This window comes from Thunnus maccoyii, chromosome 13 (assembly GCF_910596095.1).
Source record: "Thunnus maccoyii chromosome 13, fThuMac1.1, whole genome shotgun sequence".
Lineage (NCBI taxonomy): Eukaryota > Metazoa > Chordata > Actinopteri > Scombriformes > Scombridae > Thunnus > Thunnus maccoyii.
In genome coordinates this window covers 12,187,528-12,204,050 of record NC_056545.1, presented here as the reverse complement: position 1 = coordinate 12,204,050, position 16,523 = coordinate 12,187,528, and the positions used below count along the sequence as shown (strand labels likewise).

The window sequence follows — 16,523 nt, the reverse complement described above, 5'->3', positions numbered from 1 at the left end:
TCCAGCCTGAATGTTCCATTGGTGAAGAATGCACTGAGACCTTGGTACTCCTTATCCAACTCAACTACCTTATTATTCACTATGTTTAAAATGTTAGTCCCATCTTTTTTCAAAGTTATCCTTGTTGCATCATTGGGCAGGTAAAAAATCAACGGCTCCCCATGTACTCCAACACACTGCCGAGTTTGAGTAGGTTCAGGTAGATTACATTCCATAAACCCTATTAGAGACAAGCAAACATACAATTTATATACATATATACATATATATATATATATATATATATATATATATATATATATATATATATATATATATATATATATATATATATATATAGCTATTTTTAATTTCTTTGAATATTGCATCAGTAAATCTTTAATGATTTTGTTCAATGATCAACTACACAATTACCCTAAATTGTACCTTTTGCTGTTGGCAGCAGAGCTGTGAGGATAATATAGATGAACATCATTTTTCTGTTGAAACACACATCAAACTATCTTTAAAGCATGGTGATTTTCTCATGTAGGCAGAACAATCAACAAATTAAAAGTTGCTCAGTTTCATATGTGATCTTTTTGAGTGACCTATCAAGTGTTTTTTTTAGTTTATATTAAAAAGATACTTACATAAACATTATGCTTGGACAATATAGATACCATGTTTGTAATATTTGCATACTTAAAAGACAGTTTTAGTCATAACAATTCATTTCTTTTAGAAATTGTAAAAGTCATATAACAAGTAACAAAATATTACACTTTTTTATGCACACTGTAACTCAATTAACTAGCTCAAAGTTTAAGAATCACTCACCACTTTTACAATGAGGGTGTTTTCTTTGTGGCTTATTTACGGACCTGTGTACTTTCCACTGTCAGCAGGTGGGTTGGTTTCTGGTTTTGTTGTGAGGAGAGAATCAAGGAAGCAGTTATTTGCTCTAAGCGAAATACTTCTGAATCACATTGCTTCTTATCCTATTTGAATTTACTGAAGTTACTGAGGTTCTTGCAGTATTGAGACCAAGACCACTGACATTTAACTAAAATATGGTTTCTCCAGTTAAAACCATTGGATCATGGCAGTCTTTGGTGCAGAAAGTGGGTATTTTCTGCTTTCTTTAGTTCATATTTCTGAATTGTCATGCACTGTCTAAGCTGTTCCTGTCATTATGTGAATGGCTACACTTACCAGGATGACTTTCTGAAAACATTTGAGAAGTTTTATCTCACATGGGCTCCGCCCTCTACTGGACTCTATGGGTAATACTTTTTCCTGTCACACGCGCAATTGCCCACTGAAATTTGCATGTTCGTAGCCGGGCAGTCAGGATGTGCCATGGCTATGGAGAGGGAGTGGCCGTTAAAGCTCTATCTGAGAAGCACCTAGCTAGTTGGCTTTGTGAGTGCATCTCCCAAGCTTACAGGCAGGCGGGTAAGGACCCCCCTGCTGTGGTCCGAGCACATTCAACACATGGCATGGTAGCATCGAAGGCCTTGTTCATTGGGGTGAGTGTCGAGTTCATATGCAGGGCAGTGTCCTGGTCTACGCCTTGTCCATTCATAAGGTTCTATCTTTTGGACATGACAGGCTCCTTTTCGAGGTCTGTGCTCAAAGGTGCGACTCAGGACTTGTGAAAAGGGTGATGTGAGTGTCAGATGTGGTACACCTGACCCCCCCGTTCATATTATACACCTGCATTCTCCCATAATCCAAGATGACTCAGGAAATGGGTTGTGCAGGGTGTTAGGCGTATGACCCATGACCCCTGCAAGGTTAGGCCATGTCTTCACCCAGCTCAGGTCCATGTTAACTGGACTGGGTTGGGCTCCCTACTGCTCCACATAAGCGGCTAGATAATAAAGTAGTAGGAGGGCCACAGCGACTAACATATAACCGGTTGGGCTCAGTGAGGCAGTCTGATGACATGTCGCAGCAGGGCGAACATTCAGTTGGGCTGTGATATAGAATGAATGTTATGGACCCTGCCATTCCTATGCCATCCACTGAAGTGGTTTTGGATAGTGAGCAATGGTTAGACACTGCTTATATAGTGTGTGAGACACATGTAATCGGTAGGCGCATCCTCATTGGCTGGCCATTGGTGCTGGTGCAAATTTCAGTGGGCGAATGCATGCATGTGATAGGAAGAGAGTATTACCCAAAGAGTCCAGTAGAAGGCTCTGCCTGTGTTTATAGAAATACGATTACAATATTGTAACCTTCGTTACACTCTGTTGGGAAAAGTGATGTTTTAATAAAATACTTGAAATAACTTATTCATTTTAGTAGGAAACAGTGAAAACATGCATATATTTTTAATCAAATTTCTTTAAGAGCAATGCATGCACAGTTGGTGAGAGTTCTTGTGTCAATTCTGTCATCAACTATGTGAAACAGAGGTCTCAGCTACAGGTCTCCTGTATGAGACACACGCAGCCCCCAGAAAGCTTCCACTAATGAATAAATCATTTTTAATGTTTACGTTACCCAACACTGCAAAATGCAGTGTAATGAAGGAGAGATCATAGTGTTTCTAATGTTAACATTTAAATGCAAAATATCTGCTCACAAACACATGAAACTCTGAATGATTCTAACACATGTGCTGTATAAAGACATATTTAGGCATATCTTAAAGACGTGGAGGATGAGAGATTTTGTATTTCTGTAAAGGACACTACAAAGAGATGAACACTGCCTCTCAACATACCCACATGCTGTTTATTTTTAAATCGTGCTGTATGCTATTTACCATGCTCTGCATTTAGGGGAATGTAAACGGAAATAACACCGTAGGCGTGATAATCTATCGTGTGAGGGGCAATGTTAGAAACCACAGCTTTTTTTCCTATAGTATCTCTCAGCTTCAACCACAGCATCAGACCAGTGTCAAGATTGCTGAGAAAGAGAGACATATGACCATGTTGTGGTTGAGCATCTGCGTAGGAGGATCGACACAATGAAGAGTAAACAAGCTAATTATGATTTGATGCTGAATGCTTTTCTCAAATTATGTTTGAGATATTAAGTATGCCATGTGATCTATTCAGCAATAACAATATGTAATATAAAACTGGACAGGCTTAAAACTCTCACAGGAGTGACTCACTTCACCTCCGCTGTGAGCACAGATACACAATCTTGCTAAGAGTACATATAAATAATCAAAATTAGAGTTAAGTTACAGCATCAACTTTGCTCTCACCCTGTGGACCCAGATAACATGATAAAAATATCTGGGTGTAGAAATTAATCACTGATGCATGTAATGTTTATGGCAACAAAGACTGGAAGAAGTGGACTTTTGATTATTGAAACTGCACAGTGGCCTTCTCATACGGTATGTAGCCCATGTGGACTGTAACAGTAGGATTACTCCAACATGATGTAACAGTTGGGGTGGAGACAGTGTGTGCATCAGTCTAATATCAATGTGTGCATGAATCCAGTATCTGAAAAGCCACACTGATATTAACAAAAGTTACAAAAAATTCAATGTATTGTTATGATTTTGTTCCATTACCATCATCTAGTTACATGTGAGGACTTTTGTCTCCATCTTGTGGTAAAAATGATCTGTTGCTTGGAGCCTGTACTGCTGTCTCTTTATACTTATTCAGTTTTTGTATTGATTGTTGTTTCAAGCGATTGTTGTATTCCTCTTTCATATATTATTATTGACTGCAACACTGGGACATTATACAGTACTCTATTCTACTGTACTGTACTGTACTCTACTTTACTGTTAGTTACTGCAACAACAGTCTACGTCCTCCAGATGTCACCCATGAGCAACACGTTTTATTATTAAATTACTGACCATTTACTAATTACAAGAAAAAACCCCACTTGCTTTTATTAGTTGCACAGAAACTAAAGTTACAGTATCTCCTTCTTTTCATTCTGTTTGACCTTGGTGAATGAAACATTCAAAAAATTTACAAATGTCATCAATATATTTATTTGAAAAATACATGTAAAATACACAGGACAAAACACTTGTACACAATGCTGCACAATTGCAAAGCAAATACAGTAAATACAATTATATAAAAGTGTGCAAACAAGCAAAACTCCATTTGCTTTTATTAGTAACTGGAGTTATCTCCTTTTCATTCTGTTTGACCTTGGTAAATGAAACATTAGATTAAAAATATATGAATGTTATATGTTTATATAAAAAATACATGTAAAATACACAGGACAAAACACTTTAAAAAGTGTAAACAATGACACACAATTACAAAGCAAAAACAGTAAATAAAATCATATAAAAGCATGGTTAAGTTTGAGAAACAAATGCGTTCAAGTCCACTATTTTAAAATGGTAACTCAAAAAAGAGTTATTCTTGTTCACTTTGGACATAGTCCATAGTTGGACTATTTGAACTTCTTATTCCAAGCCACAAAGTCAATCATCCCTGATCATTATTTCATGTTAAAGATTAGACATGAGGTTTCCAACAAGGTTATGGTTAGGGTTTAGGCTTTGGCTGGTGATTGAATTATTGTTTTAGGAGAAAATTATTTTGCATTCTGATGAAAGATGGGTCGAGTTTTCCTTGTATTCTTCATCACCATAACATCTGAGTAGACAATTTCATTGTCAGAATTAGCTGGAAAAAAGTAAGAACAGATGTGAAATGTAGTTGAGAGAGGTAGTCCTCTTTTATTATTGTAAATGGCTTTATTGCTCTTTGGAAATGCATTTGATTATTTTTCAAATTAGTCCATACTCTCAATCGCAATGCTAGTGGAAGCCTGTAACATTAAATGAAGGAGATTTAATGATCATTGTGATAGATTACTTTTTGCAAGAAATGCTCAAGTCTTTGCAAGTCATGGTGGATTTAAATGAACATACTGCAACAGCTACCTCTGATGTAGAAAAAAGCTTTCAAAAATCTATAAAACTTTGGTAACCTAACTGTAAAATAGTCCAGTAGCAAAATGATGGTCAGGAATGTCAAGTACGGTTTGTAAAATATGCATTAATAAAGATTATGGCATGTCTTTCACTTACCCTCATTAACAGTCATGAGTCTTGTTTTCTTACGTATATGTTTTAGACCAACACACAGAGTCACAAGGAGAAGCAGAATGGTAACACCAGCTATCACAGCCACAGTCACAACAGAGAAGCCAGAAACACAATCTAGAAAACAAATATCAAACCAAATTAGATATGATGAATGACGTGTTAATTAAAAAATACATTTTTACATTGAAGTGTACCTTTTGCCAGAGCTGTTGTTGCTGCAGATGTGACGATCATGTAGATAGAAATCATTGTTTTTAATGCTGTAACACAGAAATCAGATTTAATTTTAAATGTTAAATGTATATACTGTAAAATTACTAAATTTGAGGTCAGTTGTTAGTTTAAGTTAAAATGTGAATTCTAATAAAAATTCAGCCTGAACAATATGATTAGTTGTCTCGATTATCGTTTTTCATAACACACAGTTTCAGAAAAAACATAAGAATTTAATACAATCTTAGATTTTATACCTCTACAAACTATAAAATAAAGAAAAACAGTGATGCAGTTCTGCTTTAGCTAATTTCCGCATGCGTAGATTCAAATTTAAAACTTTCGCTCACCACATTCAAAATGATGCAATGTCTTCTTCATGACTGTTAAAGACTGATCTGAGAATTTTCCACTGACAGTGGGCTGGTTTATGCTCTTCTTGTCTTTTTGCAGTCTTGTTGTATGATAAGATTCAAGGAAGCGGTTATTTTGTTGTCACCCACAACTTGCTAGTGAGCTAGAGCAAACTTGAATATAATACCAAGATTCACTACTTTTGTGAACATCTTACATACTCAACATCTTACTCAAATGAAGACTGCTGACATAAATATGGTTTCTGAAACTTAAAATAATGCCCAATACAAGTGTTTTATTTATTTTTTTAAATTTATTTAAGTATATTTATTTTAACCCATGTCCTGTGTGATATGTTCCAGTCATAATGTGGATGGCTCCATTCCCCTGAGACATTTTCTAAATATAGTTACAACATTTTGGAAGAATAAACAACAAAATAATATTTGGAAGAAAATGATGAGTATGTTTTCCAAAAATGTGAGTATGTTTTATACAATAAAACAAATGCAGTCTAGGTAATTATGAGCCATAAGCTGCACAACATCTAGTGTACATATGTCTACAGAGGGGGAATAATAAAAGATTCACTAACAGACTTAAAAATCTTTAATGTTTTTAAAATATCACACACATAATGACAAAATACATACTTTTTGTCTCAGTTCATAATGTTGGAAATATGATATTTCATTTTTACCTGACTGTACTGTATTTGCATGAAGTCTGTAGTATTCACAATATTTTTTATCACTAGGTTCTGACAACATGTCTTTGCAAAAGATATAGGTTTATAGGTATGTACTTTCGGTTTTAGAGAGAATTTTAAAGACATACATAACAAAACAAAGAATTATCCTACTGATTTAAATACCAAAAACATAAATGTTAAGGGGAACTTCTTCCCAATTCCAATTATTATTAAAACATTACTGTACAGTAATTGTTTAGTTGAATGTTAAACAATTACAGTACAGTGTGTGAACTTCTTGTATCAGTTTTTGCATTCACGAATGACCAAGTTTTACTTACATTAATTCAAGTAGTGCAGATCCATCACAGCTTATCATCATATTTCTAATGTCTTCACAAGTATTTAAATGCAGAATATTTACTCATAAAGGCATGGACACAGGAGCTGCCTGAAGATGAGAGGTGTTTACACATCAACAACATGAAGAAAGGAACACTTCCTGCCTCTCAATGTACTGCAGCCAAACTTAAAAACCTCATGCACTACACATTACTAACAAACATCCACATCACTAAACATTCTCATATGCAGCATGGGTAATGTAGAATTAAACCATGGGTGAGACTGACAGTTAAAAAACCACAGGGTTTTTTCTTTCCTTGTAACTGTCTCAGCCATGGTGCTTCATGTGAAAGACTCACAGCCTGAAGAGAAACTCACCTCCTCTCCTCTCTGTTGTAACTACTGGTTCCAAATAGTTTGTGTTCAAATGTTTTTTTGTGTCTACTAAACTTACTTACTTAAAGCAGACTTGTTGATTGTCAAGTTTTGAGTTTTATTGACTCATCTAATTCAGTAAAGATCATCAGTTGCAATTACAAATGTGTATACTGTGCATTTAATTCAGTTAAATGATCAGGAGATACATGGTCTTGTGTGGAATTTTCAGTCTTTAAGTCCATTATCCAGAACATATTGAGAAAAGGGCACTTGAGCAGTTTAACATTGCACTTTAGTTTAGATTAGTCTAAACTAATCATTAACAAAGACTTAGCACTTAAAATGTTCAATGCCAATGTTATTATATGGTATCCTTAAAAGTAGAAAGCGTAGACCAGAACTGCTATAGTTCCCTTACAATAAAATCTAATTTAATTTTACCTTAAAGTATATGTCATCCAGATGTTACCCATGAGGTACATTTTTCATTGCTACAGTACTAACAAATTACTGATTAAAAACCAAAGTCATAAAGCAAAAACTGTCTACTGTCTTTTACCAGTTGTGTGGAAACCTTAAAACAGTTTTATCTTCCTCTCTTTGTGCTGGACCTTGATTTAGTTTATATGGTGAAACACAGACAGGAAACAACAGAGTGAAAAGAAAATGTTGGTTGTATTGATCATTAGCACAACAAGTGAGTCTGTCACTACATGTTTATTAAAAATATATTTTCCAATACCAGGCACAATTACAAAGCAAATCACTGAAAGTAAAAGCCCTGTCACATTCAGAAAGCAAATGCATAAGGGCTGAAAAACAAATTCTACAAAATGTTATCTGAAAAATCACAAGAAAAAAGTATTCTATTTACAGGGAGAGTAGTCTATTGTGAAATATAGTGCTGCTATATTAACATTTTGTATGTAACAGCTGAGTAGAGGATGTCATCTTTGGAAATACCTGGAAAAGGAACAAAAGAAAAAAAGCATTAACAAAATTAAATCTAGTTAAAAATAATATTACTGCACATTTTTGTGTAAATTAGAACAGCTTCTCATGAACAATATTAGATGCTCAGGTTGGGTTAGGGTGACTTTTCCTTCTCACATATTATAACAGAAATGCACAAGATTCATCAAACTTGGAAAACCTGTTCTTTTTTGCTTGTACTTTCTATCGGATACTGTGTATCTCAGTTGTGAAAATGATATGGATAGATTTAAATAGGAATAATTCAGTATAAATGAAGTGTATTCATAGTTTTACTGTAACCTCAAGCATTTTTTTTATTATAAGTTAAAACTGATGCTGTTAATGTGTTGTTTCAGCTTGTTTATTTAATGAAACATAATTATTGCACTAATGGGATCTTTTGATTCTTTGATGCTAAATAATTGATGCTATAAATAACAGCAGCTTTGTTTTTGCAAGCTATAGACTGTTTATTTACTATATTACATAACATTACATAACTACATGCATGGCTAACTTTAAGAATGAGAAAAAGAATACCTTTTGCAAAACATATTACATTCCTACCCTCTAATCAGCCATTGATTTAATTTCATTTCAGAGTGATATGAAACCTGCAAAGGTAATTTGTCAGTGAACATTGATATATACATACAACATGACATCATTGTTTCATGGTAACGCATCTGATATATTTCCAGTTTTTTTTCTCTCAAACTGCTTTACCACAAAAAGTTTGAAATGGTGGGAATTGTGATGGACTTCAAACAGTTTTTGGATTTTTTGCAAATTGACTTTCGCTCTGCTCTATGAAGTGGCTACCTTAAATGTGTGTGTGTGTGTGTGTGTGTGTGTGTGTGTGTGTGTGTGTGTGTGGCATGGTTATGTGGTTTCATTCGTCACTTGTTGCTGTATGCACTTTAAAGTAATGTGATTGAATCAGCATTAACCTTAGTGTTTCATTTCAGGAAAGTCAAGTATATGTACTGTACAGTCCATGGTTTGTATCTTGAACGTGCTCAATTCTGCATCAATGTCAGTTTGGTCAATTTATATAAGAATATATCTATCCATGCTTTATTCTACTTCCTATGAATAATATTTTTTTCTAAGTTGTCAAGAAAATTAAATAGACCTCATGGTCACAGGAGGAAATGAAGACAATGGAGAGCATCTTTCTCTTACCGTCCTTAATTGCTGTGGGTTGTGTTTTCTTGCGTAACTGACAAATACCAAGACATGGAACCAAAAGGAGAAGAAGGACAATAACAGCACCAGCTATCATTGCCACAGTCCTAACAGGGAAGTCAGAATTGGAAGCTAGAAACACAAACAAATATGAGATACTATGACAAAATTACAGTAGAGACTTTGATGACAGACGTGATTCTCAGTGTTATCTCTGATATTTCTTGTCCATTGTTGCATCTTCTATTAATTGTTTGACATATTTACTAGCTGTAGCTGTGTACTTGCAACAGGGATGCATCAGATGAAGACATAGCCCTAGTGAGAATGAATAGGAAGCACCAACATACACTGAAAAGAGCCTCAACTCAACTGAAGACATTGTTCCAAAGTTCAGGAGGCTGACTATAGGTTAGTGGTTATAGTACTGCCAACATCATATAGGAAGATTTTATAGTATCCTCATTGATGTTAATGGGATTGCAGCTTAAAACTTCATTAAACATTAAATGTTTACTGCAATAACACAGTAAAACTATGTTATACTACTGTATATAAATAGATGTACAGTGGAAACAGCTGTCTGGGACACTGCAGTAGACCAAGATCATACTCATACTATAAGTGGTTAATTTCTGCTGTCTTCAGTTTTACCTCTTTCATCATGTGCTATGTGAAGTATTGTAGTTACTATATATTAACTTTGCACAAAAAGTAAGGAAATTTGTGTTTGGTAGATTATTTCTTTGTTGTAACAATGTTTCTTGGCAATAAATCTTATACTGTTGGAAAGCCTGTTTATTTCCCTTTTAAATAGTGCCACATTTGTAAGGAACATACATTTGTGGGATGAGCAGCAGAGCTGAGTATGTGGGTTGTGCCCATGAAAAATTTGCCAAATATTCTCTGCCAATGCAAAACAGCTTATTTTGCTGTTGCTATTGACTCTTGTTTTGAGCTTATGGTACCCCCAGGTGCTGCCAATCAGGTGCCTTTTAGCTAGTTCATGTTGTTGTTGTTGTGGTGAACCTGTGTTATAGTTTATGTGGAACAGAGTGCAAAGCCATAAGCTAGTTCTTTAATACCCATTTAGAAATACTATGTTGTAAACACATGTAAAACCTGCCTGAAGATGAGATCTCCTACAAAAGATACATTGTAACAACATACTGTATAGTTACACCATAAAAAAAACCACAAAACATATATAAGAGTGAACATATTGACATAATATGGAATTTGATCATTCCTCGAGATACAGTACCTTTACAGCTTGTCAGCTGGATAACTCTTTCTTCTTTGCTGACATTGTTTTGAACATTGCACATCAAGTTTCCTGTCAGTTAACCATATAAACTGATGCTTATATGTGAAACTCTGGGTGTGTCTTGTTCAATTGCGTTTGAAGCCAGTGATGGTGTGTCCTCTGTCATGTGACTCAGGGACTGACTGTGGGCTTTGGTCTGCGTCAGTAAGTAACCGTCCAAACTGAAATTGAACTCTTTGACATCTCCCTCAGAAGAGCAGGTGACCTTCATTTGTTCTGGTGACAAACATGTCTGAAACACAGTTGGCTCTGACACAGGAGCTGGAAGACAGCATAGAGTCACACAGTCACACATACAGAATATACAGTATAAAATGCAAAGCAAAATCCAGTGCCAACTCTGAAACATGTCTTCTATACTGTACGTTGTCAGCTAAAGACAATATATAGACATATTCATATGGCATATACAGTAAATTCTAAAATTATGTGAAACTTTTAAAAAAGTATTTTAAACAGACATATAGGTATAACATGAGTATAAGATATCCAAATACAGGATTATATAATAAAAATACAACATTAAATACACAGTACATGTATATTATGGAGGGTTGACAAAATATTGGAAACATCTCTCAGTATAATGAAATACAATTCAACTACAGCCCCCAAAATACCTGAATGAAACCTCTGCTTAAATCAAACTATTCAGAATACCGTTAGATAAGAGTGTAGGTCAAAGTATGTGAAGTGAGTAACAAAATTCACCAGTGTCTTCATATTTGTAAATTCTATTTATATTTCTTAAATGCAACATTTGTATGATAGCAAAGCACAAGCTGCATTTATATGTAGGTACTTACAGGAATTTGCTGTTTTAAAAGAACTACAAATTACAAATATTGTATTCATAATCCTAATTTAGATATAAAATATACAGTTTGCAAACCTTAACACGCAATTCCATAAGCAATGTTTGACACAGACACATTAATGCAATCTAATAATTAATAAGTCATATAGTTGGCAAGTATAAATATGTCTCTGTTTGCATTCATTTGTTTAGCTTTACAGACATTTTTTCAAGTATTCTACATTGGTACTGACCATGGTTTGTATTTTATAAAAGTATTTAAATACATTTTATTAAAAATAAATCCTACCTTGTATTTCTAGATGCATGATGAATTTGTGTGATAATTCACCATTAGACTGAAATACTTCCCACATGTAATCTCCAGAGTGTCTCTTCCTTGTATTATCCAGCCTGAATGTTCCGTTGGTGAAGAGTGCACTGAGACCTTGGTACTCCTTATCCAACTCAACTACCTTATTATTTAATGTGTTTAAAATGGTAGTATCATCTTTTTTCAACATTATCTTTGTTGCATCAGTGGGCAGGTAAAAAATCAGTGGCTCCCCAAGTGCTCCAACACACTGCTGAACTTGAGTAGGTTCAGATATATTGCATTCCATAAAACCTAATAGAGACAAGCAAACATATAATTATATATGTGTGTGTGTGTGTGTGTGTGTGTGTGTGTGTGTGTGTGTGTGTGTGTGTGTGTGTGTGTGTGTGTGTGTATATGTATATATATATGTAAGTATAGGTATAACAAATACTTGATAAGGGTTTCAGTCATTTATGAACTGTCAGGAAAGGAGTGACTAAAACTGGCAACATGATATAATAGCTATTTTCAATTATTTAATGACTTTGTTCAGTTATTAACTGCACAATTACTCTAAATTGTACCTTTTGCTGTTGGCACCAGAGCTGTGAGGATCATGTAGATGAAAATCATTTTTCTGTTCAGACACACATCAAAACATCTTTAAATCATGGTGAATTTCTCATGTAGGCAAAACAATCAATGAATTAATGAATGAATTAATGATTTTTTCTTTACCAAACACTACAAAATGCAGTGTAATGAAGGACACATCATGGTATTTCTAATGTCAAGACAGCATTTAAATGTAAAATATTTGCTCACAAAGTCATGAAACTGAATGGTTCTTACACCCATGTGCTGTATAAAGAAATATTATGTTTTTATCTCTCAACTCATCTGCAAGCATATCTTAAAGCTGTGTGAGGATGAGAGATTTTGTATTTCCGTAAAGGACACTACAAAGAGATGAACACTTACTGTCTCTCAACATACCGACATGGTGTTTATTTTTAAATCATGTGCTGTATGCTATTTACCATGTTCTACATTCAGGGGAATGTAAACGGAAATAACATCTTAGGCGTGATAATCTATTATGTGAGGGGCAACGTTAGAAACCACAGCTTTTTTCCCATCTCAGCTTCAGCCACAGCATCAGACATGTGATCATGTTGTGGTTGAGTATCTGTGTAGGAGAATCGACACAATGAAGAGTAAACAAGCTAATTATAACTTGATGCTGAATGCTTTTCTCAAATTATCAAAGTATGCCATGTGATCTATTCAGCAATAACAATATGTAATATAAAACTGGACAGGCTTAAAATTGTCACAGGAGAGACTCACTTCACCTCTGCTGTGAGCACAGATACACAATCTTGCTAAGAGTACATATAAATAATCAAAATTAGAGTAAAGTTACAGCATCAACTTTGCTCCCACCCTGTGGACCCAAATAACATGATAAGAATATCTGAATGTGGAAATTAATCACAACAAAGACTGGAAAAAGTGTACTTTTGATCATTTAAACTACACAGTGGCCTTCTCATACTGTATGTAGCCCATGTGGACTGTAACAGTAGGATGAGACTCCAACATGATGTAACACTTGGAGTGGAGACAGTGTAGTGCATCAGTCTAGCATCAATGTATGCATGAATCCAGTATCTGAATAGCCACACTAAAATTGACATAAAGTTAAAACAAATTCAATGTATTGTAATGATTTTGTTCCATTTCCATCATCTAGTTACATGGGATGACTTTTGTCTTCATCTTGTGGTTAAAAATGATCTGTTGCTTGGAGCCTGTACTTCTGTCTCTTTATACTGATATACATTTTTTGTATTGATTGTTGTTTCAACTGATTGTTGTATTCCTCTTTTATATATTATTACTGACTGCCACACTGGGACATTATACAGTACTCCACTCTACTCTAATCTGTGTTTAGTAACTACTAGAGTATGTCACCCATTAGCAACATGTTTTATAACTAAATGACTGACCATATACTAATTATAAGCACAACTCCACTTGCTTTTATTAATAACTGAAGTTATCTCCTTTTCATTTTGACCTTGGTGAATGAAACATTACGTTAAAAATATACAAATGTTGCCAATATGTTTATTTGAAAAATACATGTAAAATACACAGGACAAAACACAATGCCACACAATTACAAAGCAAAAATAGTTAATAAAATCATATAAAAGTATATGTTATGTTTGAGAAACAAATGCAAAAAACCTCCACAATTTTAACTCAAAAATCAAAATTAAAACTATTCTTGTTTACTTTAGGAATAGTCCATAGTTGGACTTGTTGAACTTTTTTTTCCAAGTCACATAGTCAATGATCCCTGATCATTATATCATGTTAAAGATTAGACATGAGGTTTCCAACAAGGTTATGGTTAGGGTTTAGACTTGGGCTGGTGATTGAATTATTGTTTTAGGAGAAAATTATTTTGTATTTTGATGAAAGATGGGTCGACCTTTCCTTGTGTTCTTCATCACAATAACATCTGAGTAGATGATTTCATTGTCAGAATTACCTGGAAAAAGTGAAAACAGATGTGAAATGTCTTCTTTTGTTTTTGTAACATTATAACATTATTGCTGTTTGGAAATATATTACATTCTTTTCAAATCAGTCCATACTCTCAATCACAATGCTAGTGTTAGTCTGTAACATTAAACAAAGGAGATTTAATTAGAGATCATTGTGATGGATTCTTTCTGCAAGCAATGCTTAAGTATTTGCAAGTCAACTTTCATGGTGCATTTAAATGAACATACCAACAGATACCTTAAAAGTAAAAAAAAAACTTTCAAAAATCTATACAACTATGGTAACCTACCTGTAAAATAGTCCAGTAGCAAAATGATGGTCAGGAATGTCAAGTATGGTTTGTAAAATATTCATTAATAAAGATTATGGCATGTCTTTCACTTACCCTCATTAACAGTCATGGGTCTTGGTTTCTTATGTAGATGTTTTAGACCAACACACAGAGTCACAAGGAGAAGCAGAGCGGCAACACCAGCTATCACAGCCACAGTCACAACAGGGAATCCAGAAACACAACCTAGAAAACAAATATCAAACCAAATTAGATATCATGATGGCATTGATGTGTCAATTTCAAAGCTACCGATATGTTTCAAATATTTCTTGTCCATTTTTATCTTCAGGTGTTCAGTGGATGTGTAATTATCATTAAAAACAAAATAATGATATGGTCATAAGAGAGTTTGACATGGTTACTTTCCACCAACATGACAAGTGATTTGCAGTATCAGATAGTGAGAAATCTTAAAAAGAAAAGTAGTGTTCTCTACCAGACCACAGGATAGTTTTACTAGTAAACAAAATGTGATTTTTATAATGAATTTAATTGATAAAATTCTTGAATAAAAAATTGAAATGGTAGTGAAGAGCTGATATTTAGAAAAGATAGCATTTAGCTTCAAACACTGTACCTTTGCAGCTTTTCAGATGAACAACCTTTTCATCTCTGCTAACATTGTTCTGAACATGACACGTCAAGTTTCCTGTCAGCTGACCATGTAATCTGATGCTCACACTGGAAACGTTGGCTTTGTCTTGTTTGTCTGTAATCCCAGTCAAGGATTGTGTGTCCACTGTCCAGTTTCTCTGGGACTGGCTGTAGGTTCTGGTCCTCATCAGTACGTAACCATCCAAACTCAAACTGAACTCTTTGACATCTCCCTCAGAAGAGCAGGTGACCTTCATTTCTTCTGGTGACAAACACATCTGAGACACATCTGGCTCTGACACAGGAGCTGAAAGACAAACATATGTACTGTATACACTACGTATAAAACCTAGTACAATGTAAAACTGAACATCAAATCTGTGACGTATGGAGCTGATATCTATTCCAATTTCTATTTTGACTGTAGAAAAAACTTTTGAGGCCTAGCTGCTTTTTCACAGTGACAACATGATTAGAGTTATTAAACAGTTCTCAGTGCACGTTTGAGGGCTATTTGTATACAATATAACAATTCCTGACTAAATGTGATGGAAAACTGAGAACATAGAATGAAAGTTTGAAAATATGGAATGAAACATATTGACTCAAACCTGATGGTGACATCTCATTTGATGACATCAAGATGTTTTAGGAAATAATTTGAGTCATTATATTTCTTTCCAGTGGCCTAAGGAGCACATCAGTGGAAAACTTTGCATGTCATTACTTGTTCATTGTTTTCCCCTCTCACCTTATGTTTTACTGTGTCTCTCTACTGTTGTGTCTAATAAAAGCAAAGTTAACTTGTCAAGTTGGATCTAACAAGAACATAAACGATAATTCATAGAAAACATATTTGCTCAGTTTCTTGTTATAACGACAAACTTTTCTCATGTTAATGTTAGATCCTTTTCACGTTAGATAAAATTATTTTCATGTTATTCCATTTTTGCAAGATGAAGTGGTTTGTTATAAAAACAAACCACTTCATCTTGTTATCACAAAACATTCTGGCTATAAATAAGTACCAGTCTGAGCAGTGTTCTCTTCCAGACCAAAGATATTATCTGACAAGAACAGACATCTCCTTCCCTTCTGACAGCGCACAAGCCCACATGACTTCAGTTGAGCAGCGTCTCTCTCCGCAGCATCAAAGCCCAGTATCCCCTCTGTTTATCAGCAGAAGACCTGACTATCCACCACCACCCCTGCACCCGCCTGAACTGGAGACTGAACACTGCTTGAACTGTTTAATATGCCACAAGCATAGTCTCACATATAGTAATCAAAACCATATTCATGATAGTTATGACTCTAAAACTGCAAGTATAATTATGTGTTTATATGTATCTCAGACTAACATGAAAAATATCTTA

General features: G+C 34.5%; 2 protein-coding genes across 11 annotated transcripts in view; one reads left to right on the top strand and one right to left on the bottom strand.

Moving 5' to 3' along the window:
- Positions 1 to 16,523, top strand: part of LOC121910067 (solute carrier family 22 member 5-like) — a 99,736-nt gene that overhangs the window by 23,751 nt on the left and 59,462 nt on the right. The gene's annotated exons all lie outside the window — the stretch shown is intronic.
- LOC121910072 overlaps positions 4,214 to 16,523 on the bottom strand; it is a 45,255-nt gene continuing 32,945 nt past the window's right edge. For 2 of the 3 annotated variants that reach the window (XM_042431049.1, XM_042431052.1), the window contains exon 5: positions 12,087 to 14,736. In XM_042431049.1, coding sequence (XP_042286983.1) covers positions 14,597 to 14,736 — 140 coding nt within the window. In that variant the 3' untranslated portion in view covers positions 12,087 to 14,596. Of the gene's footprint in view, positions 5,162 to 12,086; positions 14,737 to 16,523 lie in introns of those variants that run through there. The other variant, XM_042431050.1, reaches the window with a different exon arrangement.